This window comes from Myotis daubentonii, chromosome 17 (assembly GCF_963259705.1).
Source record: "Myotis daubentonii chromosome 17, mMyoDau2.1, whole genome shotgun sequence".
Lineage (NCBI taxonomy): Eukaryota > Metazoa > Chordata > Mammalia > Chiroptera > Vespertilionidae > Myotis > Myotis daubentonii.
In genome coordinates this window covers 53,232,166-53,246,334 of record NC_081856.1, presented here as the reverse complement: position 1 = coordinate 53,246,334, position 14,169 = coordinate 53,232,166, and the positions used below count along the sequence as shown (strand labels likewise).

The 14,169-nt window shown below is 48.2% G+C and overlaps 1 protein-coding gene across 18 annotated transcripts in view; it reads left to right on the top strand.

Annotated features, from left to right (window-relative positions):
* PTK2 (protein tyrosine kinase 2) overlaps positions 1–14,169 on the top strand; it is a 116,458-nt gene that overhangs the window by 54,241 nt on the left and 48,048 nt on the right. For 11 of the 18 annotated variants that reach the window (XR_009449614.1, XR_009449616.1, XR_009449615.1 and 8 more), the window contains 6 exons: positions 497–549; positions 5,996–6,013; positions 9,459–9,515; positions 11,205–11,225; positions 12,271–12,368; positions 13,393–13,477. Coding sequence is in view for 15 of the 18 variants with exons in the window: in XM_059672387.1 (XP_059528370.1) it covers positions 497–549; positions 5,996–6,013; positions 9,459–9,515; positions 11,205–11,225; positions 12,271–12,368; positions 13,393–13,477 (332 nt within the window). In the remaining 3 variants the exon portion in view is untranslated. Of the gene's footprint in view, positions 1–496; positions 550–5,017; positions 5,096–5,995; positions 6,014–9,458; positions 9,516–11,204; positions 11,226–12,270; positions 12,369–13,392; positions 13,478–14,169 lie in introns of all 18 variants that reach the window. The other 7 variants (XM_059672383.1, XM_059672378.1, XM_059672384.1 and 4 more) reach the window with 4 other exon arrangements.

Here is a 14,169-nt window from a genome sequence, read left to right as displayed (position 1 = left end):
TTTTCCGAACATTTTTAACTGAGCTATACTTTCATCTTTTAAATGTCACTAAAACCTTTGGCCAACATTTTATTTTATGGGATGAATATGTAAAACACTAATGTTGCGCCATCTCCTGGCACCAGTAGCCAGATACGTAAGCTCACCTCTTCCCGCCTGTGCGCGGCCATGTCTACTCACTGCCACCTGCTCGTGCCTGTGCTCTGGGCGCTGGGGCCAGTCCTGAACAGGGTTCCAGACTGTTCCAGAGAGCAAGTCCAGTTCCCGGTCACAGAGCCTTCCATGTCCACCTGAAGTTCTGACCTTTAAAAAGTTAAGGCAGCTTGGGGAGGTCAGGGTTTGGGTAGTAGAATCCAATGTTTTCAAAAGCCCGTCCTCTGAAACGGGAGTCTCCATGGGAAATGTCCTGGTCCTCCTGACGGTCGCGTGTGGTTTGAAGGCGTGATGGCCGCTTGGTCCTGAGCACGGCACTCAAGCAGTCCCCTCTCCGTTGCAGGCTGGCCAACAGCGAGAAGCAGGGCGTGCGGACACATGCGGTCTCCGTGTCAGGTAAGGGGCTCGGCCGGGCACCACAGGGCCGGCTGCGCAGGCTTCGCTCCCAGCAGTGCAGTAGGAGGCGGCAGGTTCTCCTTCTGTTACGACCGCTCCTTCGGAACAGCTCATGCGTAAGACCTGACTCCCAGCTTGGTCATTTTACCTTCGTTAAATAGGCGTGAGTGTGGCTCAGAGGTGTTTCTGTAGATGAGATGTACATGTATAATTCCAGATTACTCACGATTATATAGAATCCCAAGTTATTCTTCAGTTTTACTGTCATGTTAATTGTAACTACTGTGAACAGTTTTACTTTTGGAATTGCCATTATAATTTATCTTTGCAGTTCAGCAGACTCGAACAGAATATACTTTGCATATCATTGTTTCTGGAAGTTCAGAATATGTGAAACATTTTTAGATGGTTTTTGTCTTTCACAATTAACATAAAATGGTGTTTGAATATTGCTTTTTAAAAACTATAGTTAAGATAATGGCATAAGCATGATCTTAGCTGTTCGTTGGCATGATGAGTGTGGTGTACTTTCCTTGGTATATTTTCAAAATATATGTGTCCTTTTCCTCATTGAAAATGTGAAAACAGGAACGGGGGAAGAAGCAGCATCTTGGATGGACCCAAGTTTGCTCCCTTACAATACACGTTATATATGTACACACACACATAGGTCTACACATGTGTCCGCACACACATGTAACCTGTTCTTAGGTGTACGGCACGTTTCTAATGTACGTAACAGCTTCCTGACAGCTCTGGTGTCTGACAGTGTGACTTAGGAGAAACCTGGTTCCTGTTAGTGTCATTTGCCCTGAGTTCATCTCTCCTGAAGTTTAGTCTGCGCTTTTGCCTAGTTGATGACGTGGCTTCTTTTTGTTTTCCAACATACACACATCATCGCTCATTCTCTTATTGTGCACACACATCCTACAGGCCCCTCCCAGGAGTATTGTGCGGCACTGATACGCTGAGCAAAGATACCCCAGCGATGCGTTGTGTGCGAATGGTGTGTGTCGAGCACCCCCTCAGAAGTCACTGAGCACTTCCCGCCAGGGTGGAGCGGAGGGCGGTGTGCCTGAGCGGAGCTGTGCTGGTGGGTGGCGTCCCAGGCCTGCCGGCTGCGGGGTGGCCAGCAAGTTAGATGTTTTTAAATGCATCTCTGAGCTGGGACTTAGAGGAATGCATTCAGGTAGCGGGAAGGGGAAAGGCAGGAGCAGTCGGAGTGGAGTGAGAGTCCCGTCTCCCGGATGATCCCTGCGAGTCGCCCTCTGCGGTTTGTTCTGGACGCTTTCGGGGAGGTTTGTGGCAAGGGCCCCGGAGGCCTCGGTGGGTCCGGCTCCCATAGATCCCTGGCTGGGAGCTAGAGCTGCCTCCTGACACTCTGGAGACGGCACGCAGCCGCACTCACACTTCACTGCAAAGGAAAGGCAACTTCTACATTCTTAGTAAGACAGCTACAGTGGTGCTCAGTGTGTGGAGAGTTTATCTTTGACGCCAACACCAGGTTTCCCTATAAAAATGAGTAAGATCTACAAAAATGTCTCATGTGGAACAGTGTGCTTCTTTGGGCACATTATTCTGGCCTAGAGTAGGTTTTTAGCCTAATTACCAAGTGGGCTTTTAAATTTTTTTTAAATGAAACTTGTGCGTATTATAGAGCACAGGTAGAACTTAGAACCCAGAGGCCGGTGCTTGTAATAAGGGGTCTGTAAGTGTGGTCACAGCGGGAGGGGGGCTTGGATTAAAGGAAGGCTGGAAACTTAAAATGCAAATTTTAGAATTTGAACTCAAGGTTTCTCCCCTCTCCTCCTAGGTGTGCAGCATGTTGTGGCTGCATAGTAATTGTGGAATTTATTAAAATCAGCCTGCACGAGTCAAGACAAAACCATATTTGATACTTTTACAAGCAAGAAACCATACGAACGTATGGCTATTGTTACGCTTTTGAGTGTTTAATTTTTAAAACTTTTTTCATGAGAAATTTTATTCTGAGAAGCAGAGAGGGTGGCATTGGTATGCCCCTCCCGGCACTCACCAGCGGATGCCGCCGCTGGTCATGCTCTTTGCGGCTTCCACCCCCACACAGGTATTCCTGCAGCTGGTTTAAAGCACCGAAGACGTATTTCATCTGTAAATATTTCTAAAACGTAAGGACTCTTTTAAAAATATTTGCTGCAAGAAAATGGACAGTAATTCCTTAACACCACCTCTCCAGTGGGCGCGCAGAGCCCTCTGATCTGACCTCTGCCCGGTCACACAGTCTGCTGGCGGGCGTCGGAGCAGCAGCACTGCTAGAATGGCTGTCTCCTGCCGGCCGCCAGTCAGGTCTCCCCGCTTTCCTTTTCTGATGGCAAGTTGTTTGCTGAGGGCATGGCGTCATGCTGTTTCCCACACTCTGGGTCTGGCTGGTCCAGCTCTGTGATGCCGTGCTGGGGGCATTGCGCTCAGGTCCCTGTATTCCTGCATTTCCTCTGAACTGGGCGTTAGGATCCAGAAAAGTTTGATCAGAGTCGGGTTCAGTGGTTTGGCTTTTTTTACAAGACTGCATCCGGGTGATGCACATCCACCTGGCTGTCTGTCTGTGGCATTCAGAGCAGCCGATAGATTTGGTACGTATGCCGCGTCCTTTATAAAGCTCCTGTGAGCGTGTCCTGGTGGCTCTAGCAGCCACTGACCCCCATGCCACGCCTGTGTTCCATCAGGGCTGCAGAGTGAGGACATGCCGCTTCCGCCATTTCCTTGTTGGTTCCTTAGGTGGGCTGTGTCTAAAGCAGTGGTTCTCAACCTTCTGGCCCTTTAAATACAGTTCCTCATGTTGTGACCCAACCATAAAATTATTTTCGTTGCTACTTCATAACTGTCATGTGGCTACTGTGATGAATCGCCATGTAAATATCTGATATGCAGGATGGTCTTAGACGACCCCTGTGAAAGGGTCATTCGACCGCCAAAGGGGTCGCGACCCACAGGCTGAGAACTGCTGCTCTAAAGACAGCTTTCCCCAGCAGCTGCTCAGTCACACTGAGGAACGGTTCCTACTGCTAAGACTGTCTTATTCTTTCCCTCCATCACCAGATTCTAAAAAAGGTGCCTCCCTCCCCAGGTGATGCTGTCCGGGGGTTCCTCTTTCTGAGCCTCCTTAGGAGTTCGTGGGTCTCTAACATTGCTGAGGACAGGGCTGCCCATGGCCACCCAGGGTGGATGATTTGCCAGAAGGACTGTTTTTTCAGAACTCGGGGCTGAGATCAAGTTAACGTGGTTAGCACTGAACCATCCATCACGTCAGGAAAGGAGTGGGATTGAGAGGCCTGGTCGCTTATGTGACTGAAGATCGAAGGACACACTCACCACGTGGACAGGCCTTGGCATTCCCTGATGCTGCCTTAGGTGATGCTCCACTTCCCAGTGCTCCTGGCTTGTTGATGTCCATAACTTGTGGCCATCTTGACCCTGACTTGGGCTCTCCCTGGAACCACACCTGACATCCTCATCTTTTTTTTTTTTTTAATAATTCTTTATTGTTGACAGCATTACATATAGTCCCCCCTTTGCCCCCATTGACCCACTCCAGCCAGCCCCGCCCTCCACCCGAGGCTGTCACCGCCCCATCCCATCTTTCCTGATGGGTCCCTGTGGGTTTGCGGTTACATTTTCATGCCTCTTCTGTCACATGTCACTGCTACATCTTAAAAGGCTGTGCTGTGTGTCCCTTGTTTGAATTCCCTGTGACGTGCCTGCTGTTGCCCTGCTCTACTCTGCTAAATGTTCCTTCTCTGTTTCTCACTGTGCCCTGAGCTCCTGGAGGCTGGGATGTGTCTTGTTGATCCAGCAGGTGCCTCCTCTAGAGATAGTTGACTTTCCAGTGAGCTGTGAGTATATGAAGGAGGGAGTGAATGCATAAATTATGCTGGTGGGTAGAGAGCTTTGCAACTTGTGTATTCAAACATCCTCATCACCAGTGTTTTTTGTTGAGGTAATTTGCATAAGTGCACACACCCGGTCTGTGAGTCTGTCTTTCCGATGATTTGGGGGAATTGCCCATAAAGCTCCTTCACAAACCAGGATCTGATAGGCTGGTTTCTGCATCTTTTTCTTCATGGTTGAATGTCAGATGTTCACGAGAATCTGGAATTATGTGTTGGTCTTTACTTTTCATCCTGTTTTGTTTTGTTTCAGTTTTGTTGTTTGTAAAGGTATCTGTACCTTCACTTGGCTGACTGCAGAGTCTTGCGATTCTCCTTATGTCTTGCTGGAAGTTTCTGTACCTAGTGCTAATCTTTGCTAAAATAGGAAAGTGCATGTTAAAGTAGTAATTCTTTTCCAAACCCAAGTTAATCATAGTAAGAAATGATGTGTCAATAGTCAAAGTAATGCAATTTTGTGTTTATTTTACAGCTATGTCTTAAAAATGTTTCTTTTGTATTGAAATAATGTTTCTGTTTCTCTCTTTCTCTGCCTCTGTAAGGAGTGAGCCCCTGCCAGCATCAGGCTAAGAAATCTAGGCGCTTTCTCCCTTTGCTCTTCTGCTCCCACGAGCCTCGTACGGGTACTGCTCTCCTATTTGCACAGGCCGTTGTTAGCTCCGCACCCAGGCCGGCATCTGCCCAGATGCTGTAGATGGTCGAGCAGAGCGCATTGTCCAGGGTGTCTGCGTATGTGCTGCGTGTTTGCGGGAAGGTCTTCGGGCTGCTCTGTCGATGGAAGACTGTTTGCCTGCTGGCTGATGTGTACATGCATGGCAGGGCGAGAGGAGCTTCCGGCTCCACGTGTGGGTGTGGGTGTTGGCGCGCAGGCCCGCGGCTGCTGTGTTTGCACCGGGGTTTCCTGACGGGGCATGCGGCTGATGCAGGGAGTGGCCATGCGTCGAGATGCTGTCCGGGCTTTAGGCAGCTGTGGAGGGATGCTGTGGAGCAGAGGCTGCCAGGCCACGTGGAAAGGGTCTCGGAGAGCAGGCTTGTAGGGAGGGAGCAGGAGATCCTCCAAGCACCGGGCAGATCCAGATGGAAACTGGCCCTGTGAGCCGGCCCCTCGCGGCCTTGCGCCGGGCTCACCTGAAGAGCCGCCAGGGCTGCCCCAGCTCACCCTTGAGCACACACACCAATGACACTTGCTTCCATCTTTACCTGAGAGGGTCCAGATTTCCTTTGGAGGGGGGCGGGGTTTGAAGCCATTTTAACACTTAATTGTGAGAGGCAATCCAATTAATTCTGTTCAGTGTGGTAGAGACCACCTTGAACTCTACCGCGCCGCAGCGTAACTGTAATGTGTTGACCGCAATGTCTTAAGTAAACACGCTGCCACCGTCTTTCGAAGTAGGCCTTGGGGGGTAGTTTTTTTGTTTTCCTTACACTTTGATTTACTTGTCATTTTAATAGTGTTTTCCCTCTCTCTCCTCTCCTCCCTTCCCCTCCCTCCCCCTTTCTTTGCATGCCACCTGGATCTGCAGATGAAGTTAGTGGGGACGGTAATGTTTATTTTACATTCATGTTACTAATGTGAGATGGCTGTTTGCTGATGTCATGTAGCTCAGGACTGAGTGAAAGGCAGGCGGTGGTCTGTGTGACAGCACGTGTGCGGAATGCTGGTGTGAGCGCACGTCTCGTGGGAATTGCTTAGGGCTTCGACAGGAACAATAACGCCATTTCTTCACGACGTCTCCCTGGTACATTTGACTTGTATATATTCATGGTGAATTTTCCAGGTTTTTTTAAATTCAAACCAAAGTTGTAGAAAAGTGGTCCAGACATATCATTCAACAGGACGCGTCCCCCTCGAGAGCACACCCCCTCCTAAGTGCAGGATCTGAGCTGTGCTCTGCGCTGTGTGGGGAGAGGGAGCCGAGAGGAAGGGGGAGCGATTATTCAGAGTCACACCCACTGAAATCATGGGGGAGGTGTCAGCTGTGGTGGTGACCGCTGTTTCCCAAGCAGCTGAGGAGAGCACCCAGGCCACTGAAGGCTCCCTGCCCGCAGGGTCTGCTTTGTCTACCTGTGCCCGCCACGCGGAGAGGGAGCGTTCACCCACGGACACTGAGCGAGGGTGCACTTCTCCTCGCGGGGAGACGCACGGCTGCTGTCCCGCCTATCTCACCTCGTCCGTCGGGGATGGGACTGATCACTGTGCCTGACAGCAGAGTGCTTGAGGGGAAGATCTCAAGTCAGCGGGGCTGGAACAGTGCGTCCTGGGGCCCTGCAGCTGGGGAGCCAAGCGCACTCTAGACACTCCTGGGAGGGGCAGGTTAGCGGCTTCCACTCAGGGATAGTTTCTGTGTGCGGCGATTCTCTGTTGTGCAGGTGTGGCCACTGATGACCCAAGGCCACCAGGAATCGAGTGGCCAGGTCTCAGGCTGCAGCCTCCGGTGCGCCCTCTGCCCGCGCTGTCCTCAGCTGCCGTGGCGATCCTGAGCAGAGGCTGGCCTGTGCCCTCCCCTCGGAGAGGTCTCCCCGCGGCCGTGCGATCGCGGAAGCACCAGTTAGGTCATGACCGTCCTCGCACTCCCGCATTTGAATTTCTGATGCTGTGAACTGTACAGGGCAAGTGCTGTTACCCCCATTTTACAGACGGACAAACTGGGCCTGTGCCTTAATCACTTGGTCCAGGTCGGGGGTCCACAAACCAAGGTCCGCGGGCCCAACACGGCCGCCTGCTGTTGTTTTATTGCCCCTGGAGCTAAGAGTGATCACTACATGTTCTAATGGGTGGAGGGGAAACAAAAGTATTTGTTGCATTGAAACTATATGAACTTCAACTGCCAGTGTCCACGAGTCGGTTTTATTGGAACACAGTCATGTGGCTCATTCACATAGTGGCTGTGGCTCTACCCATGGAGTGCGAGCCACATAGATGAGCGTGATCAGCGGAGGCGGTGTGAGCAGCGTGTGGGCCTCTTACAGGAAGTTCCCGACCCTGGCTGGGTCACGTGGCTAGTGGACAGGAAAGAGCAGGGCGTGTCAGAGCAGGTGGATGGAAGCTGTGAAATCGGTCAGTCCCCCTGAGTGGCCGAGTAACCTAGTCGAGTAACCTAGTCACTGAGCAGATGTTACCCTGTGGGACAGATGACTCATTCACTCCTTGAGGGCCGAGGGAGGGGTGTCGGGAGCAGGTTGTTAGAATTGCAGCTGTTCAAGCCAGCACAAGGGGAAAGGGCCACGGTTTCCTGCCAGCGAGCAGAGGGGGCCTGGTGACAGGCCCACCTTGTCTGCAGCCTCTCAGCGCTGGGAAGTCGGGAGCCTGAGGCTGCCTGCAGCCCCCACTGACAACTGTGAGGGTATCATGGCCACTGCCGTCCCTCCCAGACGCCAGGGCCTTGGGCTCTTCCAGTGCGTGTCCATATGGTCAGGAGTGCCTCCCTGTCTCCCCTCTGCTTCAGAGGGAGCACTTGGTACTTTCTCTGCAGGTCTCTGAGCTGTTGGTTTCTGTACTGCTCTCTGTCTTCGTATCACTTCTATTTTATCACATACTGTGATACCAAGCCTTTCAAATTATAATGTTGTCTGAGGTTTTAGAAGTCTCCATTTTTAAAAATTGTTTATTTCAAAATGGTTAACTCCTGTTTCTTACAAGAGCCCGAGTGGCTCCCTTCTGTCCCCACATTTCATTTCAGAGTGTCTTTTGTTAAGCTATCTCACACAAAAAAAGCAAAGCCATTGGCCTAAATCATGACAATTTATTGTCCTTAAGTATTCACTAAGAACAGACAAGAGGGAGGAATACAGAAATAAAAGCTTGAAAGGTTTGGGGTAGATTATTTTTTTTCTTCAATCCTGTACGTAGTATTAGGGTTAGGGAGACATGTAAAGAATCACATACATTATCTGCCTGCATATAGAATTGATTTGATAAGTGTGTTAAAGAGAATTGGTTTATCTACTTCACATTCTGCCCGTTAACTTTTTCTTTACTTAATAACTTCTAATGATGGTTCCAGGTGAAGAAATGAACTGTCCTGGGAACTCTTAGGTTTGCTCTCCATCATTATGTAGCCGTGTGTGGGACAACTAGAACCCTGGAGTGTAAACTGCCTCCGTTTCCTTTGGTTTCTATAATTTTAACATCGGAGTGAATATGAATAGCATCAGAGCAGAAAGAGCTCCTAGTTTCTCGTTTCTCTGGGGTTTCCAGCGGCCGCCAGGTCACAGTTTCAAACTGAGCCCAGTCAGATGCTGGTCCCCAAAGGGCTGACTGCCCCTTTCCTGCCCCGCTTCCCTCCCGTGCAGGAGTTGCTTGTCACCCAGTGCGCGGTGGCCTTCTCCAGGTGGTTCCCCCAGGACATTGGTGGGTTTTAAGTTGCTGCGCCATGGAGAGGAGCGAGGGGAGCGCTGGCGCTCCTGGTCCTTCTCTCAGAAAGGAACTCACTAACATGCGGTTTGACCTCATTTTATTCTCAGTGGGTCATGTGTGCTCTTCACGGGTCTGAGTGAGAAGTTACAGGAGATACATTGCTGGGCTGCCTGCGCCCTGAGCAGATGAAGGAAGTCAGCCCGTTAATCCCCGCAGGAGTCGGCTGCCATTTTTATTTCCGAAGGCGAGCACGGTGGCGCCCTCAGGAGTGCCGTGGGTGCATGTGTGCGCCCCGCTCCTTTGGAGACACGGGAGGCCGGGCGTGGCTGTACAAGAGCTGCCGGGGCTGCGGGAGCGCGGCGTCAGCGCCGATGGTGGTTGTCTCGTGTCTTCCTGTTTCCACGAGGGCGCTCTGTGTCAGCTCTGCCTGCTCCCTGAGAAGTCTGCCTTATAGCATAGTGGGCCATGATGTCACTGTCACTTCCATAAGCGACTCGTGTAGCAGTGGAGTAACTGTTTGAAGAATGTGTCCGCACAGTAGGGTCTAGGCAGGCCATTTCGCCTTCTCACGTGGTACCACAGGCCGAGGCCAGCTGTGTAACCTCTCGCTGCCCTGTCCTTCCCTGCAGAAACGGACGACTATGCTGAGATCATAGACGAAGAGGACACCTACACCATGCCCTCAAGTAAGCGACTGGCCGCTCGGCGCACATGCACCGGCTCACTGTAGACACTGACCGTCCTTTCCCAGCTGTTTTCATGCCTCCTTGTGTGCATAGCTCTTCTCAGCCTTCAGGGTTCCACTCTGATGTGCCTGACACTCACGTGTCCAGTCAGTTTAGTTACAGGCTTGTCGTCACCTTGCTCCCTGGCTCTGGGATAGTATGATCCTCTTGATTAGAGCATTTCCTTCTACAGTCTTATTTAAAGTTAGAAAATCTGTATTTAATTTTTAAATGTGTCTGTTCAGTGACTTGCATTTCCCCTTGGAATTGTTGTTCTTTTTCCTTTTTTAAAAAATATTTTTATTGGTTTCAGAGAGGATGGGAGAGGGAGAGAGAGAGAGAGAGACATCAGTGATGAGAGAGAATCATCGATCAGCTGCCTCCTGCACATCCCCTACTGGGGATCGAGCCCGCAACCAGGCATGTGCCCTTGACCGGAATTGAACCTGGAACCCTGCAGTCTGCAGGCCGACGCTCTATCCACCGAGCCAGACCAGCCAGGGCGAATTGTTGTTCTTTATTGCCCTTGGCTAACCAGCTAGAAAGCTGCTCTGATTCAGTGCTGCAGCTGGGGGGAGGGGTGGGAAGCTGACCTCCCGCAGCCTGGGAATGGCAGCATCCGGCCTCTCTGAATCTGGAAGCCCTGCGTCTACTTGGGAGTTTCTAGTCCCAGGTCTTGAATTGGAGATGCCCTTGAACTGTCATTCCCATTTTAAAATCATAACCCTCCCTCTTAAAGAGGCCCATTATGGTCCCACCTTACAGCCTCAAAGGCCTAGATCAGGGGTCCTCAAACTACGGCCCGCGGGCCACATGCAAATACAAATATTGTATTTGTTCCCATTTTGTTTTTTTACTTCAAAATAAGATATGTGCAGTGTGCATAGGAATTTGTTCATAGTTTTTTTTTAAACTATAGCCCGGCCCTCCAACGGTCTGAAGGACAGTGAACTGGCCCCTGTTTAAAAAGTTTGAGGACCCCTGGCCTAGATAGTCCGAGTTGACATCCGAGCTGTGCATATGTGTAACAGGTTTGGCTGCTTTACCCTGTTGTGTAAATATTTTAAAAGATGCTCGCATTTACAGTTACTGTGTGCATTGAGGAGTGTTACCAAATACAGAGAGACCGCCGGCCTGCTGAGGCATGCGAAGTCCCGTGGGCCCTGGGCCCTGTCAGCCCCTGTGTTACGAGAGAGAGAGAGATGTGGAGCAGGCAGGCGAGAGCCACACAGATTCTGTGAACGTTTTGACTTGCGGCAGCAATTTGGGAAAATGTTAATTTTTGTTTAGTCATTTTGTTATTTGCACATTCCTGCAGAAAATTCAAATTTTTATTTGTATATTTCTTATTCAGAGTTGAGTAGTAAATGCCCAAGTGGCTACTTTCACCCAGACCCCACAAAAATGAGTTACCATAAAGGCGTTCATGACATAGGACTTGAGAATGTTGTTTCTACCATAGTGAGGTAACTGGACGGGGGGTGGTTTTTCCTTGTGTCTAGTCTTTTTTTTCTCATATTCATGGTTAAAATATTTAACAAAGTGAATATTATTGACATGTACTCTCCAAGTTTATTGTTGTTAACCTAATTGCTATTAGTTATTTCTAAGCAAGGTCTTCAATTTTTCTCTCTCTTAATTGCAATACAGAAAGCTATGGAATAGATGAAGGTAACAGGATCCTTTCAAATAACTGCATTTGCTTGCGATTGCAACCTATGGAATGATACGGGATGTTTCTTTTATTTTTAAGCTATTTTTCATTGATTTACTCATGCTGTTAATTCAATAGTACTACTAGCTAAAGGGATTTTAAAGAGGAAAATCACCATCTAAATTTTGGGTTGAATTTCTGCATGATTTATAACTTGATAACCCAGGAAAGTTGTGTCATTTCATTGGTGATCACACTCATGGGGTGTGTGCAGTGAGGCTGCGGGAGGACTCTCCTGACTGGGAGAAATCACAGCGCATCCGAAGTAGTGAATTGATTGGAACTGATCTCCTAGGTCCCTATTGGGCATTTCTTCCCCTGTACCTCTAAATAATTGGTTTTGTGTAAATCAATCTAATACATTAACTTGAGGCATATGCTCTCAAAAATATAAAATACTCATAATTTATGTGATGTGTTCAACCTGATTCCAAGTCATCTAATTTTGAAATTAATTTTTAGAAGCTACCTCTTTAAACTCTTTTAGCTCCATGAATAATATTGAGATAGGGTTATGATAAAGTGGAACACTCTTAAACTTTTAAAACATACAGTTATTCACGACACAATTTTTTTGTTGCCTCCATAACTTACAAATTTAAGTTATTTGTAAGATAATTGCTTTAAATAACTTTTTTAGCCTTCATATATTAATACCTGAACTAATAGCACTTATTAATAGCATATAACTTAATATTTAGAGAAATTATTTAGAAAACTATCAAATAGATATAAACTAAATCAGACATTAAAAATGTGAAAAAAATCTACCTGTAAGAGAACTTGGTGTTTTGGTAGTTTAATCAGTGCCTGCAGTTACACGAATTCCTTTAAAAATGCTGTTTAAGAGAATTCCACTGGGTTTAAAGCATTTTCATAGAAAGATGTGCCACTGTTGACATTTTTACTCAGGGGTGTTAATGAAAGGAACTGTGTAGAGTGTCATGTCCACATTCGGTGTGTTTGTACTTGTGTTTTTCATGTGTTGATCCTGTCTTGCAGCCAGAGATTATGAGATTCAAAGAGAAAGAATAGAGCTGGGACGATGTATTGGAGAAGGCCAGTTCGGAGATGTCCACCAAGGCATTTACGTGAGCCCAGTAAGTCCCGAAGCCTGGACTCCTTTTGACTGTTTAATTTTAAATGGCCTTTTGTTTGCCTTCGTAAGCCCTGAGTTCTTCAAGGTATTTACATTTGGCTTTTTAAAATTTTATTTTATTTTTTTGCTGTTGGCTTTTTAAAGCTCATCATGTATGTCAACTTCCTTAATATACTCAAAAATGACAAAATGGCAAAAGAGCTCCCAGAGTGCTGGCCTGTCTTTTATCCTTTATTCTTTCAGCCTCTGTCATCGGTTCTAGATTCCATAGAAGATTGTTCCATTGGCTGGAATTAACAAGTAAATGACCAAAGTGAACAGGAGCTCGCCAATATTCCCACCTACCTGCATTTTCAAGAAAAAAAACACGTTAACTTGCTCCAGATAGCTCTCCACTGAGATGTGAATTTTAAAAATCAGTTATTTAATAATAGCTTTATTGGGATATAATTCACAAACTATCACATTGACTCTTTCATATGTATAAGTCAGTGTTTTTAGCATGTTCACAGAGTTGTGCAACCATCACCACAGGACATTTTAGGACATTATTTTTATTCCCAAAAGAAACCCCTGTTAGTAGTTATTTCCTGTTGCCTCTCTCCCCAGCACGTGGCAGCCACACATCTACTTTCTCTTTCTGTAAATTGGCCTATTCTGGACATTTCATACCAGTGGAATCATACGATGTGTGGCTTTTGTGGTTGTTTGTCTCAGCACGATGGTTTCAGGGTTTGCCCATGTCGTGTCATGTAGAACTTCACTCCTGTTCATCAGCAAATAACATGCTGTTGTGTGGATACACCACTTTTTGTTTCTCTTCTCATCTGGTGGTTATTTGGGTCATTACCACTTGGGCTGTTACAAATAATTCTGCTGTGGGCATTCATGTACAGTTTCTGTGCACAGCTTTCCGTTCTCCTGAACTCACATCTGGTCTGTCAGGCCCAGGGTCCACCTGAGTCTGCCCTGCTGCAGGCAGAGGACCTCACTGGCACGTGTGTGACGCTGTGATTTCCCAACAGGAGAACCCAGCTTTGGCAGTTGCAATTAAAACGTGTAAAAACTGTACTTCCGACAGCGTGAGAGAGAAATTCCTTCAAGAAGCCTGTAAGTTTCTAGAAATTTCTTTGGAACTCCATTTGTCTTTATGTGTGAAATCCAGACTGTCTCTGAAGAAGAAAAATAATGTTTTGACTTTTATGAGGCAACTCCTTTTATTAATCTTGCCTTGCAAATTGATATCTGTATTTGTAGAGGCCGTATCTGCAGATTTTCCTGGGTAAGCCATGATGTTTGGGGTATGAACACAGATTGATTTACTGTCCCTTTGTGCTTCGGTACCTCGTACCATTGAAATCTTCGCCCTGGAGTTGGGCAGATAGAGAAGTGGTCCCAGCCCACGTGCTGCAAGCCCTGGAGATTGGAGAGAGCCGGACAGGCAGTCCCTGGCCACGCTGCTCTGGATCACACTTCCCCTGACGGAGCTGCCTGGGGGTCTTCTTTGCTGGATGCGCACAAACGGAGCCCGTCGGGCTCCCGCCCTCCTGCCCTTGAGCGGGAAGCCCTCCTCCCACATGTCCCTCTCATCCGGCCACAGGCGTGGTCTTTCCTTCCCGAGTCCTCATCGCTCAATAGGCCTTGTTTGCAAGGTGCTGTTGTCGCTCCCACCGCTAGATTTTGAGCTCCATGGGGACAGGGACTGTGTCTATTTTGCTCACAGAAGACGCGTGGCGGTCACTGGTTGTATAAATGAACCTCAGCGTTCTTCTTTCCCTGAACCCTCACCAACCGCTCCTTTC